General features: G+C 37.5%; 1 protein-coding gene and 1 long non-coding RNA gene across 5 annotated transcripts; both read right to left on the bottom strand.

Annotated features, from left to right (window-relative positions):
* Positions 1-3,403: 3,403 nt before the first annotated feature.
* On the bottom strand, positions 3,404-21,963 carry LOC123877661. Its single transcript, XR_006798637.1, has 3 exons — positions 21,847-21,963; positions 16,606-16,610; positions 3,404-3,415 (listed from the first exon to the last, which is right to left on the bottom strand). It is a non-coding gene; the product is annotated as an uncharacterized LOC123877661 (long non-coding RNA).
* LOC123877633 (snRNA-activating protein complex subunit 4-like) lies at positions 7,329-10,337 on the bottom strand. Of its 4 annotated transcripts, none has more exons than XM_045924462.1 (2): positions 7,888-10,337; positions 7,329-7,773 (listed from the first exon to the last, which is right to left on the bottom strand). In XM_045924462.1, exons 1-2 carry the CDS (start codon positions 10,083-10,085, stop codon positions 7,578-7,580), a joined length of 2,394 nt encoding a protein of 797 aa, XP_045780418.1. In that variant the 5' UTR covers positions 10,086-10,337; the 3' UTR covers positions 7,329-7,577. The 4 variants fall into 4 exon arrangements, with proteins under 4 accessions (XP_045780418.1, XP_045780415.1, XP_045780416.1 ...); XM_045924460.1 differs by having other exon boundaries at positions 7,330-7,781; positions 7,893-10,337; XM_045924461.1 differs by having other exon boundaries at positions 7,330-7,784; positions 7,899-10,337.
* Positions 21,964-26,193: the final 4,230 nt, after the last annotated feature.

Raw genomic sequence — 26,193 nt, 5'->3', positions numbered from 1 at the left:
CGGTCTTGCGCCGCCGCTTCAAGCCTTGCGTCGCTTAAATCCAGCGGCTCCCTACGACTCTTTTCATGTCGTTTGATGTCGTCTGTCCACCTAATGGGAGTACTATAATAATACTTCTAACGCTGCGTTCTGGTTTCCAATCGCCATGCTAGCATCTTGGGCAGTGACGGATTAGGAATATTTGGTGCCCTAAGCAATCCATGCCTATGGGCCCCCATATCCGTATGTCAACTAGAATCGGTCTTTAAACCTTTACCGCCTAAAAACATCAGTTTTTTGTAAAATGAGATGATGAGATGTAAAGTACTTTAGAAGTGGAGTAGGTGCAACAACAAAAAATACCAAAGCATAATTTATTTATTTATTGAAATGCGCCTTGCGGCTTTCGGGGACATTCGAATTGTCGAATGCACAAGCGGGCAGCGAGTGGGCAAGCGGGAGTGGGGTTATGATTCTAGATCGGATTCTATGTCAACTTAAAACGCGCGAATTTTCAAATTAGTCCTAGAAACTCTTTTTGGTGTGGTTTTTGGTGACGTGAGTGAGACGTGATGCCCTAAGGGCGGATTTTTTTTGTGCTTCTTCTGGTGCCCCCTCAGACGTGATGCCCTAGGCAATTGCTTAATTTGATTAAGGGTTAATCCGTCACTGATCTTGGGATCCGAACGTCAATCGTTTTTTAGGGTTCCTTATTTCCTAAATCGCACATCATTCCAAAATGTTAGAGATGCGTGCCCGGAAACGAACCCCCGATCTCCCGAATCGTCTTAACCACTATGCTACCTCTATCATAATAATCGTTTACGCATAAAAAAGGCTTATTGTTTGAGTTGAGTTTGTTGTGGGCTCTTCTTAGACCTGGGCGCGTTTACAACCCTCATAGCTTTAATTTTACGTTTACGTAATTATCTCCACTCTATCATCTTATAAATCTAACAACTCTGAGCATCAAAAGGAGTACAATAGTACCTATCCTCCATACTAATATTAAAAATGCAAAAGTGTGTCTGTCTGTCTGTCTGCTGCCTTTTCACGGCCCAGCAGTTTAACCGATTCTGACGAAATTTGGTACAGGGTTAGCTTATATCCCGGGGACGGACATAGGCTACTTTTTATCCCGGAAAATCAAAGAGTTCTCACGGGATTCTTAAAGACCCATCCGCTCAACTGATTTGTATGAATTTTGGTACCGAGGTAGCTTGAGTCCATGTTATTGACATAGACAACTTTTTATCCCGGAAAACCAAACAGTTCCCACGGGATCTTCAAAAATCTACATCCACGCGGACGAAGTCGCGGGCATCCTCTAGTTTTGACTTTTGAATAAATGATTTGAGTTTGAGTATGATGCTATAATTCAGAAGCAAACATCATTGTGGACTCTTTTACAGCGTTTCAATGCAATGACTTCATCTGTGTCAACTGCCTGCTGAGATATTATGCGTATGCGCACACTCATTCATGGCTGAGGGATCATTGTTGTACGTGGATCGAGTACTCTTGATATTTTTAAACCCCGACCCAAAAAGAGGGGTGTTATAAGTTTTTTAGATAAGATCAAGTGTTATAAGTTTGACACACGTCAAACTTATCTTGATCTGTGAAGCACAGATACACAGATACACACGTCAAACTTGTAACACCACTCTTTTTGGGTCGGGGGTTAAAAATATGACACTCATGACTTCTACACGTGGAATCAGGTTTTTAAAACTCCTGGTGCAAAAAGTAGGCAGTGTCCATTCTTGGGATTCCAGCTACTCGTATTTCTACATTAAAATTGATTAAACGGATGGGCTGTGAAAAATTTGCAGACAGACATATAGACACAATATTAGTATGGGTCATAAAATATTTAGCGTAATGTCCTACCTATGTATATGAGCCTTTTTGCTTGAAATGAACTTCTATCTATAGGTATATTTATTTCTCAAGACTATTTCAATCGCACTATAATTTTGAGGAGAATGAGTAAGTAGGGACCAAGAAACCAATTCCGAAGAAATAGTAAAAGTTAACCAATGTTTTGACGATAAGTGCCCACACGCAGTTATTTTGAATTATCACGTGTCTTTTGACAGCAGAGAATTACTTCTAATTCAGTAATTGGTCGAATCCAATGCCGCAGTATGGGGTACCTATCTAGTCAAGTTTTGTGTTGATATTTGTGACAGAAAAGCATTTTACAAGTTTAGTCCTTATATTATTTTTTAGCTATTATATAAATTTTTTCTTGAATGCATTCGTACCAAAAACATTGTAGGTACCTAACAGTTGTAAATTAAAAATTTATAACACCCCCGACAAGTGAAGGTTACAGTAACTAGAAAAGAGCTGATAATAACTTTTAAACGGCTGAACCGATTTTCTTGGATGATAGCTAAGAACACTTTCGATCGAGCCACCTTTCAAACAAAAAAACTAAATTAAGATCGGTTCATTAGTTTAGGAGCTACGATGCCACAGACAGATACACAGATACACACGTCAAACTTATAACACCCCTCTTATTGGGTCGGGGGTTAATTAGTGGTACTAAAATGCTTTAAAAAATATATTACACAATATAATTATAATAATTATGTAAATAAACATAATTACATACATACATATTATTCTTTTTACACGATTAATGAAAAAAAATTGAAATCGGGGACTACGACGCCACATGTTTGAAGTCATTTAAATAGCTCTTACGAAAAGCAAGTAGGTACCAACTTAAAAAAATGGAATAAAGCTTTAAACGCCTGTTTTGCATGCCAGTCCATCTGTCCCACTGCAATAACTCTGAAATAACAAGCGAATATTGTACTTTTCTCATGATTTGCATCACGTAACGATGTTTTCATTCGCCCATCTCCTTGCTATGCTACCTTAAAACAGGCTAAGCCACATTTGGTCAATTTTGAGTTATTACCTGCTAAGCCAGATATGGCCAATTTTGAGTTATGACCCTTTTTTATATAGCAAAAACTTCTCTGTCAACCAATTTTGAAATTGATTTCTTTACTTAGTTTTTTTACATACTTGTAAGTTGTACCTGATAGTTTTGCAAGATATCTAGTTAATACAAGGAACCAGAGTCTATATTTCCTGAAGATTTCCGTTGTCCGAGTGAAACGTATGTTGAGTGTGTTTATAAGAGTTGTATGGTGTTGTGCTCGTGGTCTGTAGGTATTATTTGCTTTTCCTGCGCCTTTAGTAGAAGGAGGACGGGTGGTGCATATCGCATGCTGCACATTAAACAATACAGATTAACTTAGAAATAGAAAGTTTTTGTTCTTTTCCCGTCCATATTTAGGCACTAACTTAACTATAACTTGAAAAAATACACTGGGACCTCTTATCTGATCAGAAACTATTGACTTAGCCAGGGATTGTATTGGAAATATTATTTCAAAAGTTTATTTCTGTACTTATCTGCGTTTCACGGCTGGCAGTGTTGTTTTTGTTCGTATTCACAACATTTGCATCCGAGCCCAAACACGACCTAATTTGGGTCCGTCCTATCTCCACAATCGTTAAAATGCACGCACGGTAGCGAAGGACAAAACAAATGTGAGGACCGATAAAAAAGGCTTTTTCAAAAATTGATTGCCCTCCAAAATTCCTTTTTTTTAAAACCTTTGTTAAAATGATATACTACACTATAAATCAGAAAGTATAGTTAGGTACTTTGCAAAAATCCATCATACGCCTAAGGACAAAAACTAATTTTGCTTTAATCCACTAAAATCAGATAAGTCTATATATTGCATAACATAACATGCCCTTCCGCTACTACACATGCAAGAAAAGCAAGCATTATTATATTCCACTATGCAGATTCTCCAACCACGCACATTTCACTTTGATACCTGGGAGCATCAAGGAATTGATTTTACAATCCAAAATTGCAACGTTGAGAAACCTTTAAAGTTATGATGTCCCTTTAATAGACATTCTTTCGACTTAAATCGTAAAAACCCGAGTGAATTTGCTTCTCCCAAATCCACTTTGCTTTTTACGATTATGTAACTTACGGACAATATTAATAAGAGTTCAATGTATATGCATATTTTTGTAAATTTAACAGTTGAAAAGAGCAACCGCCGAGTTTCTTGCTGGTTCTTCTCGGTAGGAACAGCATTTCGAAACAGTGGTTGGTAAATTAATTTTGACGATTCAAAAGCACTTGTAAAATTCTACTTGACTAAAAATTTATTCTATTCTATGTAATTGTATGGAATGGATATAAGCAGTTACGCAAACGTCTTTCAAATAAACGTAAGTAATTTCAAGCTAGTTTAGCGGTAGAGATGGTTATGTCCTGGATAATGTACAAGAGCTCAACTAGCTTTAAAGGCCTTTGCACATTGCGACAAATCCGCTTAGGTACTCCAGTCGACGCGCGTTTAACGTATACAACCTAGCTCGAAAGTTGTGATTTAAGCATTGCTAGAACCGCAGGTGTTGTGATTGGCTGAATTTATGGTATCGTTGACGTTAACATTGGTAACACTGCACAGATGACACATGAATCATAGGGAACTCCTGTATTTAGGCGGTTCAAGGCCGTGGCGTGTGGAAGTCTCTACAACAGACCAGTCTAGCAGTGGAAGTCTCTTGAGGGCCGAGGAATCTTCGGCTCCCACATTCCAAACCAGTGGTAAATTATTTGACGATTCAAATAAAATATAAAGAATATATACATATATATTATATACTAGCTGATGCCCGCAGCTTCGCCCGCGTGGATTTAGGGTCTGAAATCCCGTGGGAACTTTCCCGTGGGATTAAAAAAAAATTACGCAAATCGGTTCAGAAATCTCGGAGATTTCGGTGTAGATAGGTAGAAAAACACAACTCCCTTTTTGAAAGTCGGTTAAAAAAGTAGCCTATGTTACTCCCTGGCCAATCCTCTACTTGTCTGTGAAAATCCCGTCAAAATCGGTTCAGCCGTTCCGAAGATTAGCCTTTTCAAACAGACAGACAGACAGACAGACAGACAGACAGACAGACAGACAGACAGACAGACGGACAAAAATTTTAAAAACGTGTGATTCAGTTATGGTATCGTTCAAATAACCATATGAGCTTAATATGAGGTAGTTATTTCGAAATTACAGACAGACACTCCAATTTTATTTATTAGTATAGATTTGAATAAAAACATAATCTATTCTATTCTATTCCCAATAGACGTCCACAGCTGGACTGGATCTTCGGCGAAGATGTTTCAGCCTACATTTTAACCAGTCGTGAGAGTAATAGCGGTTATATGTTGTGGTAACTATAGATAGATCACAATTCATGAGTACTAGATAAAAGAAATCACTTTCCACTGTACTTTATACAAATTATACACACTTGTGAGTTGTGATTGTAACGAAGTTACAATTAAAACTTCCTTATTCCATAGATTACAATCACGAAGTAGGGCTGATTGCAATTTTTTTTTAAATTCTTTATTTGAACCAAAGAATAGTTGTACATAATTCCACTTGACATCCTGAAACTCTTGAGTTTATGTGGATGTTGCATATTCCTCTTAAATATCTAAGATATACCGAACTAAAAAAAAAATAGGGAAGTAACTATATCTGTATACAAATCGAAACGAAGGTTACAATCGAATTGTCACACTATATCTGTCAAACTATGCTTGCTCTACTATGCGATCGCAAATCGTTTTACGCGTTGCGTCTAGCGTACATCAACTGCGCGTGAAAAAGTCGTAACGTGTAAAGGCCCTTGAAATGGAATTTAAACGAGACGACATTTCTTTATTTCGTCCGTCGAGGTCGAACGCATCTGTCCGGCGTTGGATCATTAATTGGAGACATTTTGAAGGCGATAGAGATGAGAATCGCGTGTTCTTGGAAGGTGAGCTTGACAGGTCCGAACTACACTGTCTATTACATTTCGTCACATAAATAAAACAGTGTCACAACTCGAAAAACAACTGTAACATTAGATTATCTAATAACGCGGTTAGTTCAATAAATTATTAAAGTGTCATAACTCAAAAATAACTTACACTCTACATTTTATCAACAGGATAACTTATATTTTTATGAATCAAAATCATTTGAATTTAAGCCTCAATAGCTCAACGGTTAGAGGAGCGGACTGAAATCCGAAAGGTCGCCGGTTCAAACCCCACCCGTTGCACTATTGTCGTACCTACTCCTAGCACACAAGCTTTACGCTTAGTTGGAGGGGTAAGTGGAATGTTAGTCATGATTAAAATGGCTAATATTCTTTTTTTTTTTAATTATTTATACCAAAATATATAAACATAAAAAAGATGATACCCATAGTAATTTAATTTCAAGTCAGTGTATTGCCAATAATATGTAAGTACAATAAAGAATAGTGGCTTATCGTAGTACTGCGTAATTTTATGGATTTCATGTTGTGGCACTTTACACGAGTAATATTCTTTTTTTGAATAACATATAGATATAATTAACAAAACAATCTGGCAAGAAAAAAATTGATTATGTACTTGTTGATTAAAAAAAATTGATTAAATTGATTTGAGTTGATTGAAAATAAAATAAATAAAAGATTACCTAAAGTTCAAATAGGTACTTTAGCTGAAATTGTGCCAGTATTGAATAAAAAGGACCATTATAGTTGTTAAGCTATAGATCAAGATTGGGAATGACGCGGTGAAAAAAAAATTATAATCTTTAAGCCCTATTAGGGTTTAAGATGGACGAGACTCGTCGCGTCTCACCAAATTTATTGCACCAATTAGTAGAGTCAACGTGAAGGAGTTTATCTTGGAGTTCAGTTCGAGTGCGTGGGCATCTTTACAGTGAACTTTGTCCTACAAAATATCAAAATAATATATTTTTAGCTATGACATCACAATTCACAACACAGTGGAAACCTATTTCCCTTTGTTAGTTTGGACACGTGTTATGCTGTATAGTGCATACATTTCGAGAACTCATTCTCCATATTTGCTTGTGTCAACAGTCATGTCAAACTCTTCAGTCCTTTTTTCCCCTTTATTTAGAAGCTTAGTCACTGAGCCCTAGTTCGCACGAGCGTTAAAAAAGCGTTGCGTTAAAACCCGGCGTTACGCTGATAATACAAAGTGCGCGTTAAAAAAGCGTTGATGTGTGAACAGATACTTGGGAATGCATTTGCTCTATTTTGAACGCTCTTATAACGGAGTTTAAAAAGCTCTCGTGCGAATGAGGTCTTAAACTAAATGATAACGAAGCGAGTCACAGTCACTCAGGCCTCATTCGCACGAGAGCTTTTTTAACGTCCGTTAAAAAAGCGTTCAAATAGAACAAATGCACTCCCAAGTATCTGTTCACACGTCAACGCTTTTTAACGCGCACTTTGTATTATCAGCGCAACGCCGGGTTTTAACGCAACGCTTTTTTAACGCTCGTGCAAATTAGGGCCAAGGGTCATACATTTGACATGACAGTTGGGACAGAGCGAGTATGGCCAGCAAGTTCTGAAAATATATGCATTATACGGGTTTGGGGTAGGTGTAACAATAGTGCAACTGCTAATGTTTTAACAATCTTCAAATTTCTGTTCCGTCCTTGCTATTGAAGTTACAAATTTCATGGCATAAAGTGATCCACAAAATAACTTTCATCAATATTAATTTTGTCGGCGGGTTTTGATGCCTTCAAGTCTATAATAGTTTCATATTCAATGTTTCTATTTTGCTTGTATTTAGGCGGTGGCAATGCTAAACCGTAGTCTGGTTTATCAGAGACAACATTTTGTCCGGCAGATTTTGATGTCGATGGCACAATCGTTTCTGCTGGCAACGTAAGATCAACATATGTTTGCTTGTATCTAGGTCGTGGCAATGCAAGACCGTAGTCTTCTTTTTTACAATCAACATATTTTGTGACAGTTTTTGATGTTAATTCTGCATTTGTCATTTTACAATCTTCTGGCGATACACTCGATAGAAGCATCGGCCAGAGGAATAAGGAATTAAAGCGTTCCATGAGAAGATCAATTTCCTCCTTAACCTTAACATTTTTGATAAAGAAATTCATATGTTTGGAATCTTTCATTTCTGCTTCAGGGCTGACAAAATGTTTCATCAATTGTTTGCAACCAGTAATTGTTGCGTAATGTGGTGGAAGCACACATGACAATGGCTTTTTTAAGGTATTTCCCCAAATGTCTACTTTTTCTGCCATTACAGTCTTTTTGAATGAATCTTTTCTAGAATATGTGCTGATTCTAACTGTGTTCTGCCCAGGTTTGCAATCTAGTAGGCCTTTGTATGTATTACATAACGGACTATCTTTAAACTTTTGCTTATTCAATTTTGCTTTCAATAAAATCAGTATATTTCGAAGAACTGTAATATTACAACTCTTGTTCTCTTCATCAATTACAGAATCTTTTTCTTGTCCCTCTTGGGATGCTTGTAAATTTCGTGCGTCTATTTTTCTCGCCTCCTCCTTAGTGATAAGGGCTACTATTGCTTCATCGATATCATCTTCTGGTGAGTCTTTACTTATTTGTGATTTCTTCTTAATAATTATGTCCTTAGCTTCCTTTCTGCCTTCTAAAGCATCTTCTTCTACACGTTTTTTTAAATTCTCTATAGCTTTATTGAGATCATCAGTAGACCTTCCCTGTTCTAGACGCCTTGGGCCACGCCTCGGTGCATGCTTGAGGTCCACATTAGGATTTCTTCTCATCCATCTACATAATGTTGTGTATCTAGTTCTAACGTGTACTCTATCTTTTCCTGGAAAATATTGTGACACATTTGAAAAATTAGTAGATCCATCTTGGTTGGCTAGCAACCGAACTAATCTCCTATCTTCCTCAATTGTCCAAACTGTTGAATATTGTCTTTTGGTTAAGAGGTGGTGTCTTTCCCGGACCTGAGTTATGGAACGACCCTGGAGATATTCAGTTATCTTTCTGTACTTTGGCCCAAATTTATTGACACACGTTAGTATAACAGAATCTTCCTCAGGAAGAAATTTGCCTTTTCTGGATTCTAAGAGGCGAGCGTACTTGTTATAAACCTGTATGTTAGTCCTATTTTCCATTGAGGCTGCAACTTTGCCCCAAGGAATATAGTTGCCCTCCCTATGATATTGGATTAACAGCAAGAGGTGATTTTCCTCCTCTTTTGTCCAAGTCCGTTTTGTAAAGTTGTTGTTCATGTTAGTGCGGAAGTAAACAAAGCACTGGTAGCTGGTTCTGCCGGTGCCCAGCTCCTGAGCTATAGCATCCCAGTCTTGCAACTCCTTTTCGGAGGCAATTTTTTGCAAAGAAACGTGTTCCGATTTGGACCAAGTATTTTTATTTATAGATGGATGTAGGAAAAGTTTCCATAGAGCTCTATATTCATTAGCGGTGTGCCTGCTGTTCATCTGGTTAGCGATGTGATGCCAGTCGTACTCCTCATCTATCGGAAGAGCTAATGTTTGGAGAGACTCTCTATTAACACCAACGAGCTCTTTTTTGAGGATGGATATTTTTCTATTATTTTTTGTTGATTTCAATCTTTTATTTTCACGTTGTAAGGATAGAATTTGTGAACTTAATTGTTCCTTCTTAATTTCTTTCGACATCTTGTGTATGAGCTTGGAAACTTCGCACTTGTCCTTCACAGTCCATCCAGGAGCAGAGCATGTGTTCGAGAAGTTGAACATCTCAGATTTATTCATCAATATGGTGTCCTCGTTGTCGGGGGCGGGAAATCCTCGCCTGTCTTTAAAGTATGGCTTCCCAAAGATGGCATAGGTAAATTTTCGTTTTCGCGGCTCCGACGCGTTCGCCTCGGGGACTTGGCCACCTTGAACTTCAGTTAGTCTCCGGCGGCATTCGAGTAATCGAGTTTGCAGTAATTCTTCAAGTTTTCGCAATTTTACATCCAATATTCTATTACATATTAAGGCGGTTTCGATTTTGGATAGTTTGGCGTTCTCCCCGTGACTCGAAGTCGCCACAGGTGTAGAGGCTTCATGAGATACGAAAGCACTCGTGCCGGGTTTGTGTTCCTCAATATCTATTTCTGTTATTGCAGTGCTATTTTCTAAATCTTCGCTTTCTTCGCTACTAAACTCACTGTTTTCATCACTCATGTTGATTGGTTTGTGTTTGTTGGTTGTTTGGTCTTTGTTTTTGACTTGAATTTTTTAGTTTTTACCATCAAAATGCCCTTGATTTTTGTCTAGGTTAAATCAAGAATATGGTGCACATAGTGATTTTATATAGGATTATGGATAACATCACGATTCACGATCACTGGAACGAACAATCAATCAACCTTTGCAATCAACAAAACTTTTATTCCAAAATCTTGTTCTCCTCTACTCCACCACCGTTGCGTTGTTCTCGAAAATCAGGCCCATAGACTAACCAGTGTTGTCATCAAGTTAGATAGAGTTGCCGTATTCGACACTACAGATTGCCGTATCTATACTAATAAATAAAATTGAAGTTATTGTCTGTTTGAACGGGCTAATCTTCGGAATGGCTGAACCTATTTTTACGGTACTTCCACAGGCAAGTAAAGGATTAACCAAGGAGTAACAATGTTTTTAACCGACTTTAAAAGTGTTTTTCTACCTATGCACTGATATCTTCGAGATTTCTGAACCGATTTGCGTATTTTTTTTTAATCGATAGAGGAATTTTGCGATATTGTTCCATAAAAAAATTGGATCTCAATTCCTCAATCTTAATGCTGCAGGGGATCTGACCAATCCACACGGGTGAAACTGCGGGCATCATCTAGTTTATTAATAAAAGTCATGAAATTGCTGTATTACTTATTTTTATTTTTTATTGATTAAAAATACATATTATTAAAAAAAATAGATTATATTAAATTTCGTACAGTATGCTTGATTCCTGATGACTTGCTTTGCCAAAAGAATCTTATTTACAGTTGCAGTAACAAGTTTTCACAATCAGCATTGCTGTGTGCTTAAACATAAAACGTCTAAGGGAAATTTCACTTGATTGTATCGTTATTAACTTAAAGCTGTATCCTTGTGAATCCATTCAAAGCGATATTGAATTACCATATCATCATATAGCTATGAAAAACCCACGCCGTAATGTAATAAAATATAATAAATGTAATTAAACCTATGCCGTATCATCTGAAATTATGTGGTCGAATTACCGTACATTATGGCAATAGTCGTATCAATGGCAGCACTGTTTATAACTGACAGGCCTGAGGTCAGCAGACTGATAAAATGGCGAATCGGTAGATTTGTTACTCTATGGATAAATTGTCCTCCAAAAATCGGTATTCTCGTACAGTCCTCACGGGTAACATTGTACACATGTCAAACATGGTGAGTTAACGCGACGAACGCGATTCGAAGGCTGAATGGAAATAAAAAAAAAAAAATGGGTTGTCTGTAAAGTCGGTTTGCTGACGATAGTTGAACGTGACAACAAAGGCCGATTGTGCTTCTTTGTCGCTCGTTCCGCGCTCTCGCTTGCACTTCAAGCCTTACATGGAACGCCTCAGAGCTCGCTCTGAGGCGTTCCATGCGGCGTTACCTCGGTAACGCCGCATGAGTCATGTTTTTTCGTGCGTGCAGGCGGCTCTATCGAATTATAAGACGTTGTCACGTCAAAAATGGTATAAAAATTATAAATTACCTGCAAAAATTAATTTTAAAATAACAAAAGCGTTCTTCGCATAATATAATTCAACAAAAGAAATAAAAATATTTGATACTTTATGAATGAAGAATGTAGGTACAAATTAATATGGTAGGTATCAAAAGCATGTGGCTCGTAAGGTTTTCGTTTATGTTATTTCTTTTTCTAATCACCGGGTTTCTTGCTGGTTCTTCTCGGTAGAAAAGGCATTCCGAACCAGTGGCTAGCTTTTGACGATTCAAAATTATTTGTAAAAGTCTAATTGAATAAAAAAAATATTTTGAATTTGAATTTGAACTTAGGGCCGATTTTTCAATCGACAAATAACTTTTATCTGGGAAACTTTGGGGGTTTGACAGTTTATTCCTCAGATTAAAGTTATTTCGATAACTGAAAAATCGGCGCTTAGTGAAATTTTTTAAATCTACCAGGATTAAAATGCTGATTTTTAACTATCAATATTTAGATTTACACCGTTAGATATAATAATGAACGTCTAAAATTTTATTTTACTCGCAATTGTCATTTAATGAGAGATTGCAAATATAATTTAGCAGGCCTTCCGTATAAAAGTTATTAAGTATCTTTATTAGGTCTAAAAAAAGCTGTGATAGCCTAGTTAGTCATCGGTTAGGACGTCCTACTCCTAATCAGAGGTCGGCGGCTCAGTGCCGGGCATGCACCTCTAAATTTTCAGAGTTACCTAATTAAATATCACTTGCTTTAAGGGTGAAAGAAACGCCCTAAAGAAGTCCCTATCTTTACTTTTTTATTTTATTTTATTTTATTCATTTATTTATAATCAACAGCGTTACAGCTAATATAATTTTACATTTTAGACTACATATACAAGTGTAAATTAAAAATTTATAACACCCCCAACGATCCAAAGTATTTGAGTTTTCCGAAACATCATTTTCAAATAAATAATTATGTATTTAGGCAACGTCCATCTTGACAGCTTGACATTTGTCTATTGACATAATATTATGAACCTAACGGTTATCTAACCTTCTTTTCTACAAGAAAACTATAAAAGAGCTGATAACTCTTAAACAGCTGAACCGATTTTTTTAGATTATAGCTAAGAACACTCTCGATCAAGCCACCTTTCAAACAAAAAAAACTAAATTAAAATCGGTTCATTCGTTTAGGCGCTACGATGCCACAGACAGATACACAGATACACAGATACACAGATACACAGATACACAGACACACAGATACACAGATACACACGTCAAACTTATAACACCCCTCTTTTTGGGTCGGGGGTTAAAAAATAAGGCCAAATGGGATTACAATATAGGATTACAGTTTACTTATAAGTAATTATAAATTATAACAGAAGCTTTTCAGTAAAGTAGTAGCAATACTATGAATACTATGATTATGTAGTTTACTATGAATTCCAGTGTTGCTTGTAAGTAGGTATTCCATTGTTTCTAATAAAATATTCGTAACTGCTGTGTTTCATTTCTTCCTCTGATATTTTGCTCGTTAATAAAGTGCCTTCTCTTGAATTCTTGTGCTTTTAATTCTTATTTTCCCGGTAAATCCATGTCCAAGGCATACCGCCTAAGTACCTACCGGTAAGATGTTTCGTGGGGTAATCAACGGGCAGGCGAATCTACGGGAACAACGAGTGTATTGTACAACTAGATGATGCCCGCAGCTTCGCCCGCGTGGATTGGTCAGATCCCCTGCAGCATCAGGATTGAGGAGTTGGAATCCAATTATTTTATAGAACAATGTCGCAAAGTTCCCTTAACGATTCAAAAATTGCGCAAATCGGTTCAGAAATCTCGCAGATATCAGTGTATTAGGTAGAAAAACACAACTCCATTTTTCGAAGTCGGTTAAAAAAGTACCTAGCCTATGTTATTCCTTGGTTAATCCTTTACTTTTCTGTGAAAGTCCCGTCAAAATAGGTATAGGCATTCTAAAGATTAGCCCGTTCAAACAGACACGACACTTCAAATTTATTTATTAGTATATGGATGCTCCCATACCAGTGTAGGAATAGAATATTATTGTAAATTGAACAATTGAAAAGAGCAACCGCCGAGTTTCTTGCTGGTTCTTCTCGGTAGGAACGGCATTCCGAACCAGTGGTAAATTATTTGACGATTCAAAAGCACTTGTAAAAGTTTATTTGAATAAAAATCTATTCTATTCTATTCTATTCTAGGTAAGAGTAAACAAAAGATTCAGAAAAGTTTTTGAACAAAGTCTTAACTAATCAGATAGTCGCGCAACTAATAATAAGAGTGGGTAACTAATAAAGGAACATCTAATTACATGTTCCGAGCTGGTTCGATGTTATCATTCCAGCACGAGACCAGAGTCCGTACGACATCGAAGCATGATGGATTTGTGTAGAGCTACCTACGTTTGGGTTATATAACTGGGTAGGGCTGCCTGATGCCTCAATTATTATTTAAAGAAAAAATTGGTAGTCTGTAAAGTCGGTTTACTGACGATAGTTGAACGTGACAACAAAGGCCGATTGTGCTTCTTTGTCGCTCGTTCCGCGCTCTCGCTTGCACTTCAAGCCTTACATGGAACGCCTCAGAGCGAGGTAACGCCGCATGAGTCATGTTTTTTCGTGCGTGCAGCCGGCTCTATCGAATTATAAGACGTTGTCATGTCAAAAAAAAATTAACTGCCCGTCGAAAAAAGTGTCTGTGTTGTCTGTTGCCTTTCTGGGTTCATCTGCTTAACCAATTTTGACGAAAGGTACAGTAAGTTTGAAGAAAGGTAAAGACAGACTACAGTGCTGCCTATCGTGTAGCTCGGAGGAAGATTTTCCTGTTTCCTCTGCAGACCACGTGGGTGAAGAACAAAAAGTTTCACGCAGACTCGCAATACGTTCTACACTTGTGTCGGACACCGACACTACTACTGCAACAAGGTGTCGCAATGGTGAATAGACGTAGACACTCGATATCTGAGTGTCTAGACTCTATTGTCACGCTGAGTATCTAGTGTCTAATGTCGTCGTGTATTACGGTCGAGCCCATGACACACTGGTCCAGTACACACTTATTCAAATAGGTACATATGTAACGATCGGCTTGTTTGCTTGTTTTTTCACCATAAATAAAATAATTTTTAGAGTTTTGTACCTCAAAAGGAAAAACGGAACCCTCATAGGATCACTTTGTTGTCGGTCTGTCTGTCTGTCAAGAAACCTATAGGGTACTTCCCGTTGACCTAGAATCATGAAATTTGGTAGGTAGGTAGGTATATAGCACAAGTACAGGAATAAATCTGAAAACCGCGAATTTGTGGTTACACATCATTAAAAAAAAATTAAAATGTGTTTCAATTTTCAAAATAAGATAAACTATACCAAGTGGGGTATCTTATGAAAGGCCTTTACCTGTACATCCTAAAACAGATTTTTATTTATTTTTATATATAATAATTTTTGATTTATCGTACAAAATGTTGGAAAAATACCCGAGTACGGAACCCTCAGTGCGCGAGTCTGACTCGCACTTGGCCGGTTTTTTAACAAGTGGTAAGAGCCAACCCTGAATTCAAGCCTTTAGTCCAGTTGCGTGGGCAAGAATGCCAGGAATGAGCATTTGACAAATATGAATCTATGACGCCGTGACATCTGTCCACATGTGGCCATCACACAATTAATTATGTGTTAGAATTCTTACTAGCGTTTAGGCCGACCGCACTTTGGATGTGAATACGTACGAACAAACACGTACAATCTCGACCTTGTAAGTATAAGTTACTAGCTGACGCCCGTGACTTCGTCCGCGTGGATTTAGGCCTTTCGAAATCCCGTGGGAACTCTTTGATTTTCCGGGATAAAAAGTAGCCTATGTGCTAATCCAGGATATTATCCATCTCCATTTCGAATTTCAGCCAAATCCGTCCAGTGGTTTTTGCGTGAAGCAGTAACAAACATACATACACACACACATACACACATACACACAAACTTTCTCTTTTATAATATTAGTTAAACACTATTATAATACCTACTTAATTATACCTAAATACCTACTTAATGTAGAGCAACGCGATGTTCAACGGCGTTTTCCATTAGACGTAGATGTAGCCACGATCAACGTAGGTACAACGGCATTAACAATGCCGTTTGGCGTTAGACAATTTTAACTCCAATTCAATCAATGACATTTAAAGCGTTGTTGGGCATTGACAATAACCTTAATGTGGCCTGAGCATCATAAATTTTCTCGTTCAAAGGTCGCATTGAAAGGGCCTTTGAAAGTAGTTTCGGTAACTGCAACGTGTCACTACTAGATGGCATTAATAGTCGCTTGAGTACTGAACGAACATTTCCCGCAGAGTTTTTAAAAACCGGATGAAATCAAGGGAATTATCTAAAAAAAGTTATAATACTTATTTCATTCACTATTTTAATTTTTATTTATCCCATGTGAAAAATAATCAAAAGGTACTTAGTTACTTATATTTTAAAAAATAACTTTAACTAAGCAATACTTTATTACAAAAACAATAAGACACAATGACACAGTTAATTATTTTTTATGAAGTCCCCAAAAGATCCCGTTTCGCTTTTTCAAGCGGGGCCATTACATTGATTTACCTTACCGCTTTATCAGACGTAAGACAGGAGCTTATTATTGCTTTCAAATTGTATATCATCGCTCCGATGACGCGGAGATATGACGCAAACTTATGTCATCTGTCAAAATACATGTTAACAGTGGTACGGCGATGACGACGGCCGATAGCGAGAATGTAGAGCCACCATCCATTTTTCGAAAACACGACTTCCCTGCTAAAAACGAACTAAATAATTTTATATTTAAAAAGGCGCCATACAGCCTCCAACTTGAATATTTCCCAAATATTTATAGCTCCTCGGAATCTATACTAATATTATAAAGAGGAAACCTTTGTATTTTTGTATTTTGTATTGAATAGGCTCAAAAACTACTGGACCGATTTCAAAATTTCTTTTACCATTACTTAGAGGGATTCTTCCGAATCCGTATAGGCTATATTTTATCCCGGAAAATAGATAGGATTTTTCGTGGTAGTGAAAATTGTGGAGTAAGGCGTCGAAAAAACTGCCGTACGTTAACGATTCTCGCGAACGCTGCCTGAATGTCCACCCGTGCGAAGCCGGGGCGGGTCGCTAGTGATATTATAAGGTAAAAAAAATCGTGTAAAAATCAAGGCAAAGATCAAAAACTATACAGCTTCACCAGCCATATTTGAACTTTAAATTTTGAACACAGCATACGACAAAGCAAAGGCAAGTACCTCTAAGTAAAAATACGCTTCTCTTTCGCAGTAATTAGTGAAAATGTTTAAAGCGGGGCTATGATTTACCTTACCGCTTTATCAGACGTAAGACAGGAGCTTATTATTGCTTTCAAATTGTATATCATCGCTCCGATGACGCGGAGATATGACGCAAACTTATGTCATCTGTCAAAATACATGTTAACAGTGGTACGGCGATAACAACGGCCGATAGCGAGAATGTAGCGCCGCCATCCTCACTTTTTTTAGAAGACCTCATAGTTTAATAAGTCCTAATTACTAAAATTCAAAAACACGACTTTACTACAAAAAATGAACTTAATAATTTCACATTTAACAATGGGGCCTTACAGCCTCCAATTTGATTTTTTGGGTTCCGAACCTCAAAAGGAAAAACGGTACCCTTATAGAGCCGTCCGTCCGTCCGTCCGTCGTGTCTGTCAAGAAAACCTATAGGGTACTTCCCGTTGACCTAGAATCATGAAAGGCAGGTAGGTAGGTCTTATAGCACAAGTAAAGGAAAAAATCCGACAACCGTGAATTTATGGTTTCATCACCAAAAAAATTGAAATGTGTTCCAATTTTCAAAGTAAGATAACTATACTAAGTGGGGTATCATATCAAAGGGCTTTATTTGTACATTTTAAAAGAGATTTATTTTTATTTTTATGCATAATAGTTTTTGAGTTATCGTGCGAAATATCGGAAAATATACCCCTCTATACGGAACCCTCGCTGCGCGAGTCTGATTCACACTTGTATTTTTCCAAATATTTATAGCTAGTGCTACTCGATTCTAACGATACCCCCTATACATGCACATCTGTTCAGACATTCAGAAGTTATGCTGGAATAAAGTTATGAACTCTGAAATCGTGCAGTCGTGTGAAAAGCAAGGCAAAGATCAAAAACCAGCTTCACCAGTCATATTTGAACTTTGAATTTTGGATACAGCATAGGACGAGGTAAAGGCAAGTATTTAAGTAGAAATAGGTACGCCTGTCTTGCGCAGGCGTTGCCAAAATAGTTAATTTATCCCTTTTGTCATATTTAAATCATGTCCTGCTTCTATAAATCATTGAAGAGGCCACCCTACCATATTATAATATGGGATTTTGACAACCGCTAGCTGTCATTTCATAATATTGTTTGTACAAGGTATAAATGGTATGGCTCATTTGAATACGTTGGTGGTCTGGTTAAGAAAAAACGATGTCTCCGTTAAGAGAGGTCTCTCCGTTACTCGCTCCATACAAACGTAGTTCGTCTCTCATTTGCATACTAACCAATCATACTCAATGGAATTTTGTAGAAACGTTCCGGGAACTAATATTTATGCCTGTGGTTTTCCAGATTTCCGTTAAACTATTCGGTTTCAAAGTTACGCGGTCTTAAAGATTCACACACAAATCTTTGAGCCCCTGTAATTTTAAAACTACATATTTTTAGAAAAATCTAAAACACCACAGGCACAGATATTAGTTTCTAGAATATGTCTGCATTTCATGGACTTTGGTTGCTTAATATTCAAATGAAATTGGGACTACGATTGTATGGAGTAAGTGAAAGAGAGAGCCCTGTTAAAGCAATGCAGCTAAGAAATTGGTTTGATATTTGTTTGAACGGAAGCTCATTTGTTTGTTGTTAAAAGACATTTTACCAGACTACTTAGAGGAAAAATAAAAGGTTGAGTTAATCTTAATCTTCTCCTTCTATTACATTGTAACTCTTACCCATACTTGTTCTGACTAAACGACTGATGATGATGATGACTCAACAGACGGACAGACGGACAGACAGACAGACAACGTAGTGATCCTATATCTGAGTTCTTTTTTCCTTTTGAGATACGGAACCCTAAAAACATTGTTAATCTATAGTCTATCTAACTAAATATGTACAAACTCAATGTAGAATGTTCCAAAAATGTAAAAAGAAAAAATGTACAATACCTACTAGTTACTAAATAATAAGAGCTACACAAATATTTGTGTCTCAAAAATCCTTTCGTCACTCCCCATCATAACACAGTCTTCTATAGCAAATTTTTCACTGCACTAGCTACTCATCTTTGGACCTTAATTCCTATAAATATCACAGAAAACTCCCACTCAGTAAACTCATTTTTATTATAACTTTGTAAATGCTTTGTAACTACAATTATTTTGATACATGAATAAAATAAAATAATTATCACGTTAAAAATAAAATTAATAAAATAATATTAATTAACAGTTCGCAACTTATCAGTGTATTAAACGTAAAGCACCTGAAGGTAATTGAATAAGATTTTATGAGAACATTGTTTACAATGCATCCAGTTCGTGCCAAAGGGCAGCGTCGCCACATTAGCGCGGGCTTTCGAAAATCGAACGCGGGAAAAGAAAAAAGAAAAAAAAAAAAGAAAACCGGGAACGAAATAATTATGCACGTTCCGTTTCGTAATGGCGTCGCGCTACCGTTTCGATTTAAAGCCGTGTTTACACTCAATGTTCTGTCAGCTGCCGTATGCCGTATTTCCAGGGCGTATTCTGTTCCAGGAATCCTTCCAAGGATTTTTTTTCATTTCATTTCATTTATTTGCATAGATTGAAGAGTACAATAGATGATAGATGTTATGCTTATTAGTATTAGTAACTACAATCTGCCACGGGGTGGCATGCAAAATAACTTTTTATTCTTATTTTAGTAGGAAAAGGATGCCACTTTGTATACAGAAAAATTAAAGAGTTCCCATACGATTTTTAAAATCCTAAGTCCATGTGAATGCTGTAAAAAGGCATAATATTGTAAATTGAATATTTGTAACGTGAATTCCCTTACTCTATAGTTCACTCTGGTAGCGGTCAGTCCGTTAGGTGTGAACTATGCCTTACAGCTCGCTTGTTCTCAGAATTTAATTATGCCCACAGAGCCCAGATTAGCCGGCGCGCGTTCCTTTTGTTAATAACTCTAATAATGGATGACGCTTACTTTTATTATGCCCTTAATTTTCTACTTGTGTTTAATTAAAAATTAAAAAATAACAAGTTTTTTTTTAATTTCGCGAGAAGAAAGCTGAAGGCTAGATTCGGAATGTTTCAAAATTCGAACACGTCTCCAAACAGGTGGATGACCGAGAATACACGACTAGAAGTCGAAGCCGTGAAAAAAATTAGAATAGCATTCTATTTAAGTATGCTTACAGTAATATTTAAATATGAGATATTTTATTGTTTAAGTAAGTAATATTTAAGTATGAGATATTATTATTTAATAAATCAATTTAAAAAAAATTTGTCACATCTCTTCAGTAGATTATTTTTGGTACAGTTAACTTCTGTAAGAGGAATCGCAGCTACGTATTCGACGAAGCAAAAAATGCAAGATACTAAATGCGCGTAGGTACCTAATACCCTTTTAAACGCCTACTTATTGTCTAATTTCGATTTAAAATTTATACCAGACATTATTAATATAAATAATTCAAATAGTCCCAAAAACAAATTGTCCAAACGATAAGATGGTCCAATCCAATGCAAACAAAACGAACGGTCCATAACAAGAACGGGGTCCAAGATGAACACAAAAGAACTCGATAGGGCCCTATTGTTTTTTATCATGTCAATATCGCGCGGCCAAATTTCCAATATTGGAATGCCATCGGCCAATAAGAAGCGGGCAAGAATTGATTTATTGTCCAATTAGCGTCGGTCAGGTGTGCCAACTGTCTAGATAGCATCAGGCTGGCCAACATAACCCGGTCCAAGAGTCGTTCGTAACTTCGTAACTACTATTTCTTTTGGCGCTCGTCTTTTAAAATGGCATATTGGAATTAGTCGAGGAGCTGGTGGGACATTTTGAGGAGGTATTCAATAATTACTCTTTGTTTTAGTTTTTAAAAATTTTTGATTCCACTGGATCATTAAAAAACTTAAATGAACACCGAAGAAGTAGCGGGCAACATAATATTTGGTACAAAGATAGCTTAGCAGAGATGATGACTGAGGACGATGCTAGGAACTTTATCTGCGCAAATTTTGGTTTATCAAAAATCCCGTGGGATGTTTTTAATTTTACGGATCAAATAGTAACTTTTGTCCTTCCCCAGGATGCAAGCTATATCTATACCAAATATCGTCAAAATCGGTAAGATGGATGGGCTGTGAAAAGCTACTAAAAAGACAGTCATGTTTTTAATTAAAACTACATAGTTGCTATTTTATTTAGCAAATAACTGATAACCCTAATGACAAGACAAAGCCGAAATGCCATGTAGAAACCGGTAACCGGTTTTTTTTTCTTTTCTGGGCTGGTTTCCGCACTTAAAAGTTTCCGTCTATTGTGCGTGCGTTGCCACTCCCCGCTGAAGTCTTCACTCCAGCCATCCAAGCTCGCTCCAGAAGCCGTGTAGACCGCCCACGTTGCCGAGGGCTTCATGAAGTGAGGTTGGGGATCCCAAATGGCGTTCTTATTGTTCTGCCACGCCTCTGTTTCATCGACCTCCATGCAGGCCCTGCACAGAGGACTGTCAGTGACACCTATAACGAGAAGGTGTTTGTTTAATAGGCTATGCCCTGTTATGAGTCCCACCACCTTCCTAAGTTTACATTTCCCACTAGCTCTTGAAGAAGGGAAAAAAGGAACATTTACACGGTGGAGCCATGAGCAGAGCTTGTTGGGGCTGATTTGAAATTCTGATCGTTCGCAGCCAGCTCGCTCGAGTGGAAATCGATTGGAATTAATCGGGAGCCGCGGTTTTTGTCGCTTAGGAACTTTAATTTGATCTGGCTTGTTTTACTCTGTTATGTAATACTTCGTACATAACTATACATCGGGGTTAACGTTTCGTTGTTTAACAAAAACTGTTCAAGCGCAAGTCGGATTTGCACACGAAGGGTTCCGTAGCATCGTACAAGAGATAATTTTAAGCATTCTTTATAGAACTAGTTATACTCACAAAATTGGCACATTTTTACCGACCAATCTCCTATGTGCCTCCTTCAAGCTACTCGACACTGGCAAAGTGCATTTTGCTGGTCTGGTACCAGAAAAAGCCACCAAACAAGAAAAGAAGAAAGAAGAGATATTTTTTTTTGTGACGTGACCACAAGTTCCACCTAATAATGTACCTGGGTACCTACATAAACGTCTCACCTTCTATTTTCATTGTACTTTTAATTACCAATTAGCGGTACCAATTCTTCTTTTACAACTTCTCTCACTGCCAAGGTCACTTATTTTTGATTGCGAAGTTAGTCCTTGACTGCGACCTCACCGGTGATAAGTGATGATGCAGTTTAAGTTGGAAGCGGGCTAAGTCTCTCCAGACCAGACTAGAGTCCAATTTAGAAATCATAAATTCTCAAATTGTTCCTTGCGGAATCGAACCCGGGACCTACTATTTATCAGATCATAGCGCTCACCACTGTGCCAGGTAGGTCGTCAAACGTCGACTTTGAATTTGTGGGCATGGCTCACTGTCAGTTTCCACGTTTATTACGCGGACGAAGTCGCGGGCAAAGACTAGTCTAACAATAAAAGGCTAACTGAATATAACGGGCCATCAATTAAAGAGGGTGTCGACTATTCGAGGGTAAAGACAGTGATTACATTTGGCCGCGCGGGGTAATAGCGGCTCACGTTACCGGCGAATGGCGTTCTCGATTACACCACACATACAATAACACTTACTTAGATCAAGACTCAAAGAGGTTATTTTGGGTTTCTTTAAACATCATCATGATCATGATTTACCCAGTGTCGGCTCACTACTAAGCACAGGTCTCTTTACGCAATGAGAAAAGTTTTAGGCCAAAGTCACGCTGGCCCAGTGCAGATTGGCAGGCTTCATACACTATTGAGAACATTATGGACGTTAATTAAACATTATGGAAACTGAGTAGGTACTGAGACTGTCGCGGGCAAAGACTAGCCTAAAAATTAAAGGCTAACTTAACGGGCCATCAATTAAAGAGGGTGTCAGGCAGTGATTACATTTAGCCGCGCGGGGTAATAGCGGCTCACGTTACGGCAAATGGCGCGCTCGATTACACCACACATACAATAACACTTACTTAGATCAAGACTCAAAGAGGTTATTTTGGGTTTATTTAAACATCATCATGATCAAGATCTACCCAGTGTCGGCTCACTACTAAGCATGGGTCTCCTCTCAGAATGAGAAGGGGTTTGACCATAGTCTGCTATGCTGGCCCAGTGTGGATTGGCAGACTTTATACACCATTGAGAACGTTATGGGCATTAAAGAATATTATGGACACTGAGTGTTATAGACTGCTATAAATTTTACCATGCGGAAAAAGTCGCGGACAAAGACTAGTCTAACAGTAAAAGCCTAACTGAATCACACTTCACACTAATATTATAAAGGCGAAAGTTTGTAAGTGTGTGTGTGTGTGTGTGTGTGTGTGTGTATGTTTGTTACTCTTTCACGCAATAACTACTGAATGGATTTGGCTGAAATTTGAAATGGAGATAGATAATATCTTGGATTAGTACATAGGCTACTTTTTATCCCGGAAAATGAAAGAGTTCCTACGGAATTTTAAAAAACGGAAATCCACGCGGGCGAAGCCGCGGGCATCTTCTAGTATTATATAAAATTGAAGTTTCTGTCTGTGATGTCGAAGAATTCGAAATAACTACGTACCATAACTGAATCACATGTTTTTATAGTGTGTCAGTTTGTCTGTTTGTTTCATTTTCGGAACTGCTGCAACTATTTTGCCGGGAGTTTGTGGCTGGGCCCTGGTAACAGGTTAACAGTTTCTCTTCATGGGATATTGTCAACCATGGCTAATCGACCTAGCAATAGCTCCTACCAACGACAAGTACCTACTTATTATATATTAAAAAAATTCCATAGGGAATCACACTTCACACTAATATTATAAAGGCGAAAGTTTGTGTGTAATGTGTATGTATGTTTGTTACTCCTTCACGCATAAACTACTGGACGAATTGGGCTGTTTAGAACGGAGATAGATTATACCCTCGCACATAGGCTACTTTTTATCCCGGAAAATCAAAGAGTTCCCACGGGATTTAAAAAAAAAAAAACCTACATCCACGCAAACGAAGTCGCGGGCATCAGCTAGTATTTTAATATTTGCTTATTTGAAAGTGTGTTATTCCAGTTGGAAAGGAAACATCAAAAAGCGTGTAGTGCAACATAGAAAAGTAAAAGACAACAGACCGAGAATTAAAACAAAATCACAATTTGCTCATTCGCATCACATTTAAAAACTTGTTTTGAACGCTTCCCAAAAGCACCCTTTTCACCGCAAAAGCCTTCACGAGTAAAGGGGACAGCAATACAAACACGAAGCGGGAAAATGCGGGAAAGAAAGAGACACAGTAATAGCCGGAAATTAGTACTCGTCTATCTTTCATTTTACACCCCAAATTTTCTTATTCCAATTTCCTCTCGCTACGAGCGTTCTCCAAATCACAGGACATAACTATCTCATATCTTAACATCGTAAAATGAACTTTAAAAACTTAGAAATAGAGTAGAAAATTCAGTGTGTTTTACGATTGAGTTTGGGCGTTTTAAAGTGAGGAGCGCTTTAGAACACTCTGTCATTTGAAATGAGTCATTTTCTGATAAGAATGCCCTATTGGCTGAAACGTGTGAGATTTCGTTCGCTTGCCCGATAATGCCATTTCCGAAAGTAGATAGCGAATAAGTAGGGTGTCGGTTTTTGCCGGAGTTTTAATAAAGCATAGGGGGTGGCCGAGATATGGAAATGAGCGTGTGGAAGAGAGGAAATTTGAATTTATACACGCTAGTTTTATTCATGAGGGTTCGAGATTACCTCCCCTATAAAGGAGATGATTTTTGAACGGTTACGAGTGTTTTAATGCGGGAAGGGATATATTTTATGATTATTGGATTAGGGTTTACGTTTATTTTTAAATTTAGGTAAATACAAGTTAGCCCTTGACTGCAATCTCACCTGGTGGTAAGTGATGATGCAGTCTAAGATGAAAGCGAGCTAACCTGGACGGGGTATGGCAGTTTTTATTAAACCGATACCCATTTGGTTTCTAGCTTCTACACGGCATCGTACCGGAACGCTAAAACCCTTGGCTTTTTTTTTAAAGTTTATTAGCCATGTTAAATGACTAAGTTGGAGAGGAAAGGGGAATACCCTTTCCTCTCCAACTAAGCGTCAGGCTTGTGCTAGGAGTAGGTACGACAATAGTGCAACGGGCGGGGTTTGAACCGTCGACCTTTCGGTTTTCAGTCCACTCCTTTACCGGTTGAACTATTGAGGCTCTTTTTTGTTTTGTTACTAGCGATTCACCTTATTACAAATTTCGTAGGGATATCTAATTTTTGAAAATAAAATATAGCCCATATCACTTAAGAATAATGTAACTTTCTACTGGTGAAAGAACTTTCAAAAGCAGTTCAGCAGTTTCAGAGATTACTTCCAACAAACAAACTTACAATCTTTACCTCTTTATAATAATAGTAGATATTGATTGTTCACTTGATTTACCTGAATTTATCAAAATACAAAGACAATCTTATTGAAAAATTATTACAATGTAAAGGATTTTTCAATAAGTTTATATTTTATTCTCACCATTTCACAATACTTAGGTAAGTAGGTATTAGGTACACACTATAATTACTAATAACTTGATAGTTTTTATGATTTTCACACATTCTACCTATTCTAAATGCATACTTAAAAAATAAATTGACCGCAAAAATGAAATAAATAGGTACTACTTACATTCAAAATCAAATCGCTCGTAAGAAATTGTTACAGATTCCCTTTCCAATTCCCACGCTATGAAAAAAATTGTCCTTTAACAAAATCCACCTGTATTGACCTTAGCAGAAATATTTCACGGTTGATTTATTTTATTTCCATTATAGTCGCATACTATCACACTAATATTATAAAGGCGAAAGTTTGTATGTGTGTGTGTGTGTGTATGTTTGTTACTCCTTCACGCAAAAACTACTGGACGGATTTGGCTGAAATTTGGAATGGAGATAGATAATATCCTGGATTAGCACATAGGCTACTTTTTATCCCGGAAAACCAAAGAGTTCCCACGGGATTTCGAAAAACCTAAATCCACGCGGACGAAGTCGCGGGCGTCAGCTAGTAATTTTATAAATGTGAAAGTGTGTCTGTTGCTAGCTTTTCACGGCCCATACATTTAACAGATTTGGAGGAAATTTGGTACAGGGATAGGTTACACCCTGAGAATGGGCATAGGATACTTTTTATCCCGGAAAAAAAATCAGGAGATTTT

The sequence above is a fragment of the Maniola jurtina genome, chromosome 24 (genome assembly GCF_905333055.1).
Source record: "Maniola jurtina chromosome 24, ilManJurt1.1, whole genome shotgun sequence".
In the NCBI taxonomy this organism is placed as follows: Eukaryota; Metazoa; Arthropoda; class Insecta; order Lepidoptera; family Nymphalidae; genus Maniola; species Maniola jurtina.
The sequence above is the reverse complement of the archived record's forward strand: the minus strand, read 5'-3'. Positions and strand labels throughout refer to the sequence as shown.

Bases quoted from the DNA above. Each gene is read 5' to 3' on its own strand.
- LOC123877633 (XM_045924459.1), bottom strand. From the start codon at position 10,085: ATGAGTGATGAAAACAGTGAGTTTAGTAGCGAAGAAAGCGAAGATTTA.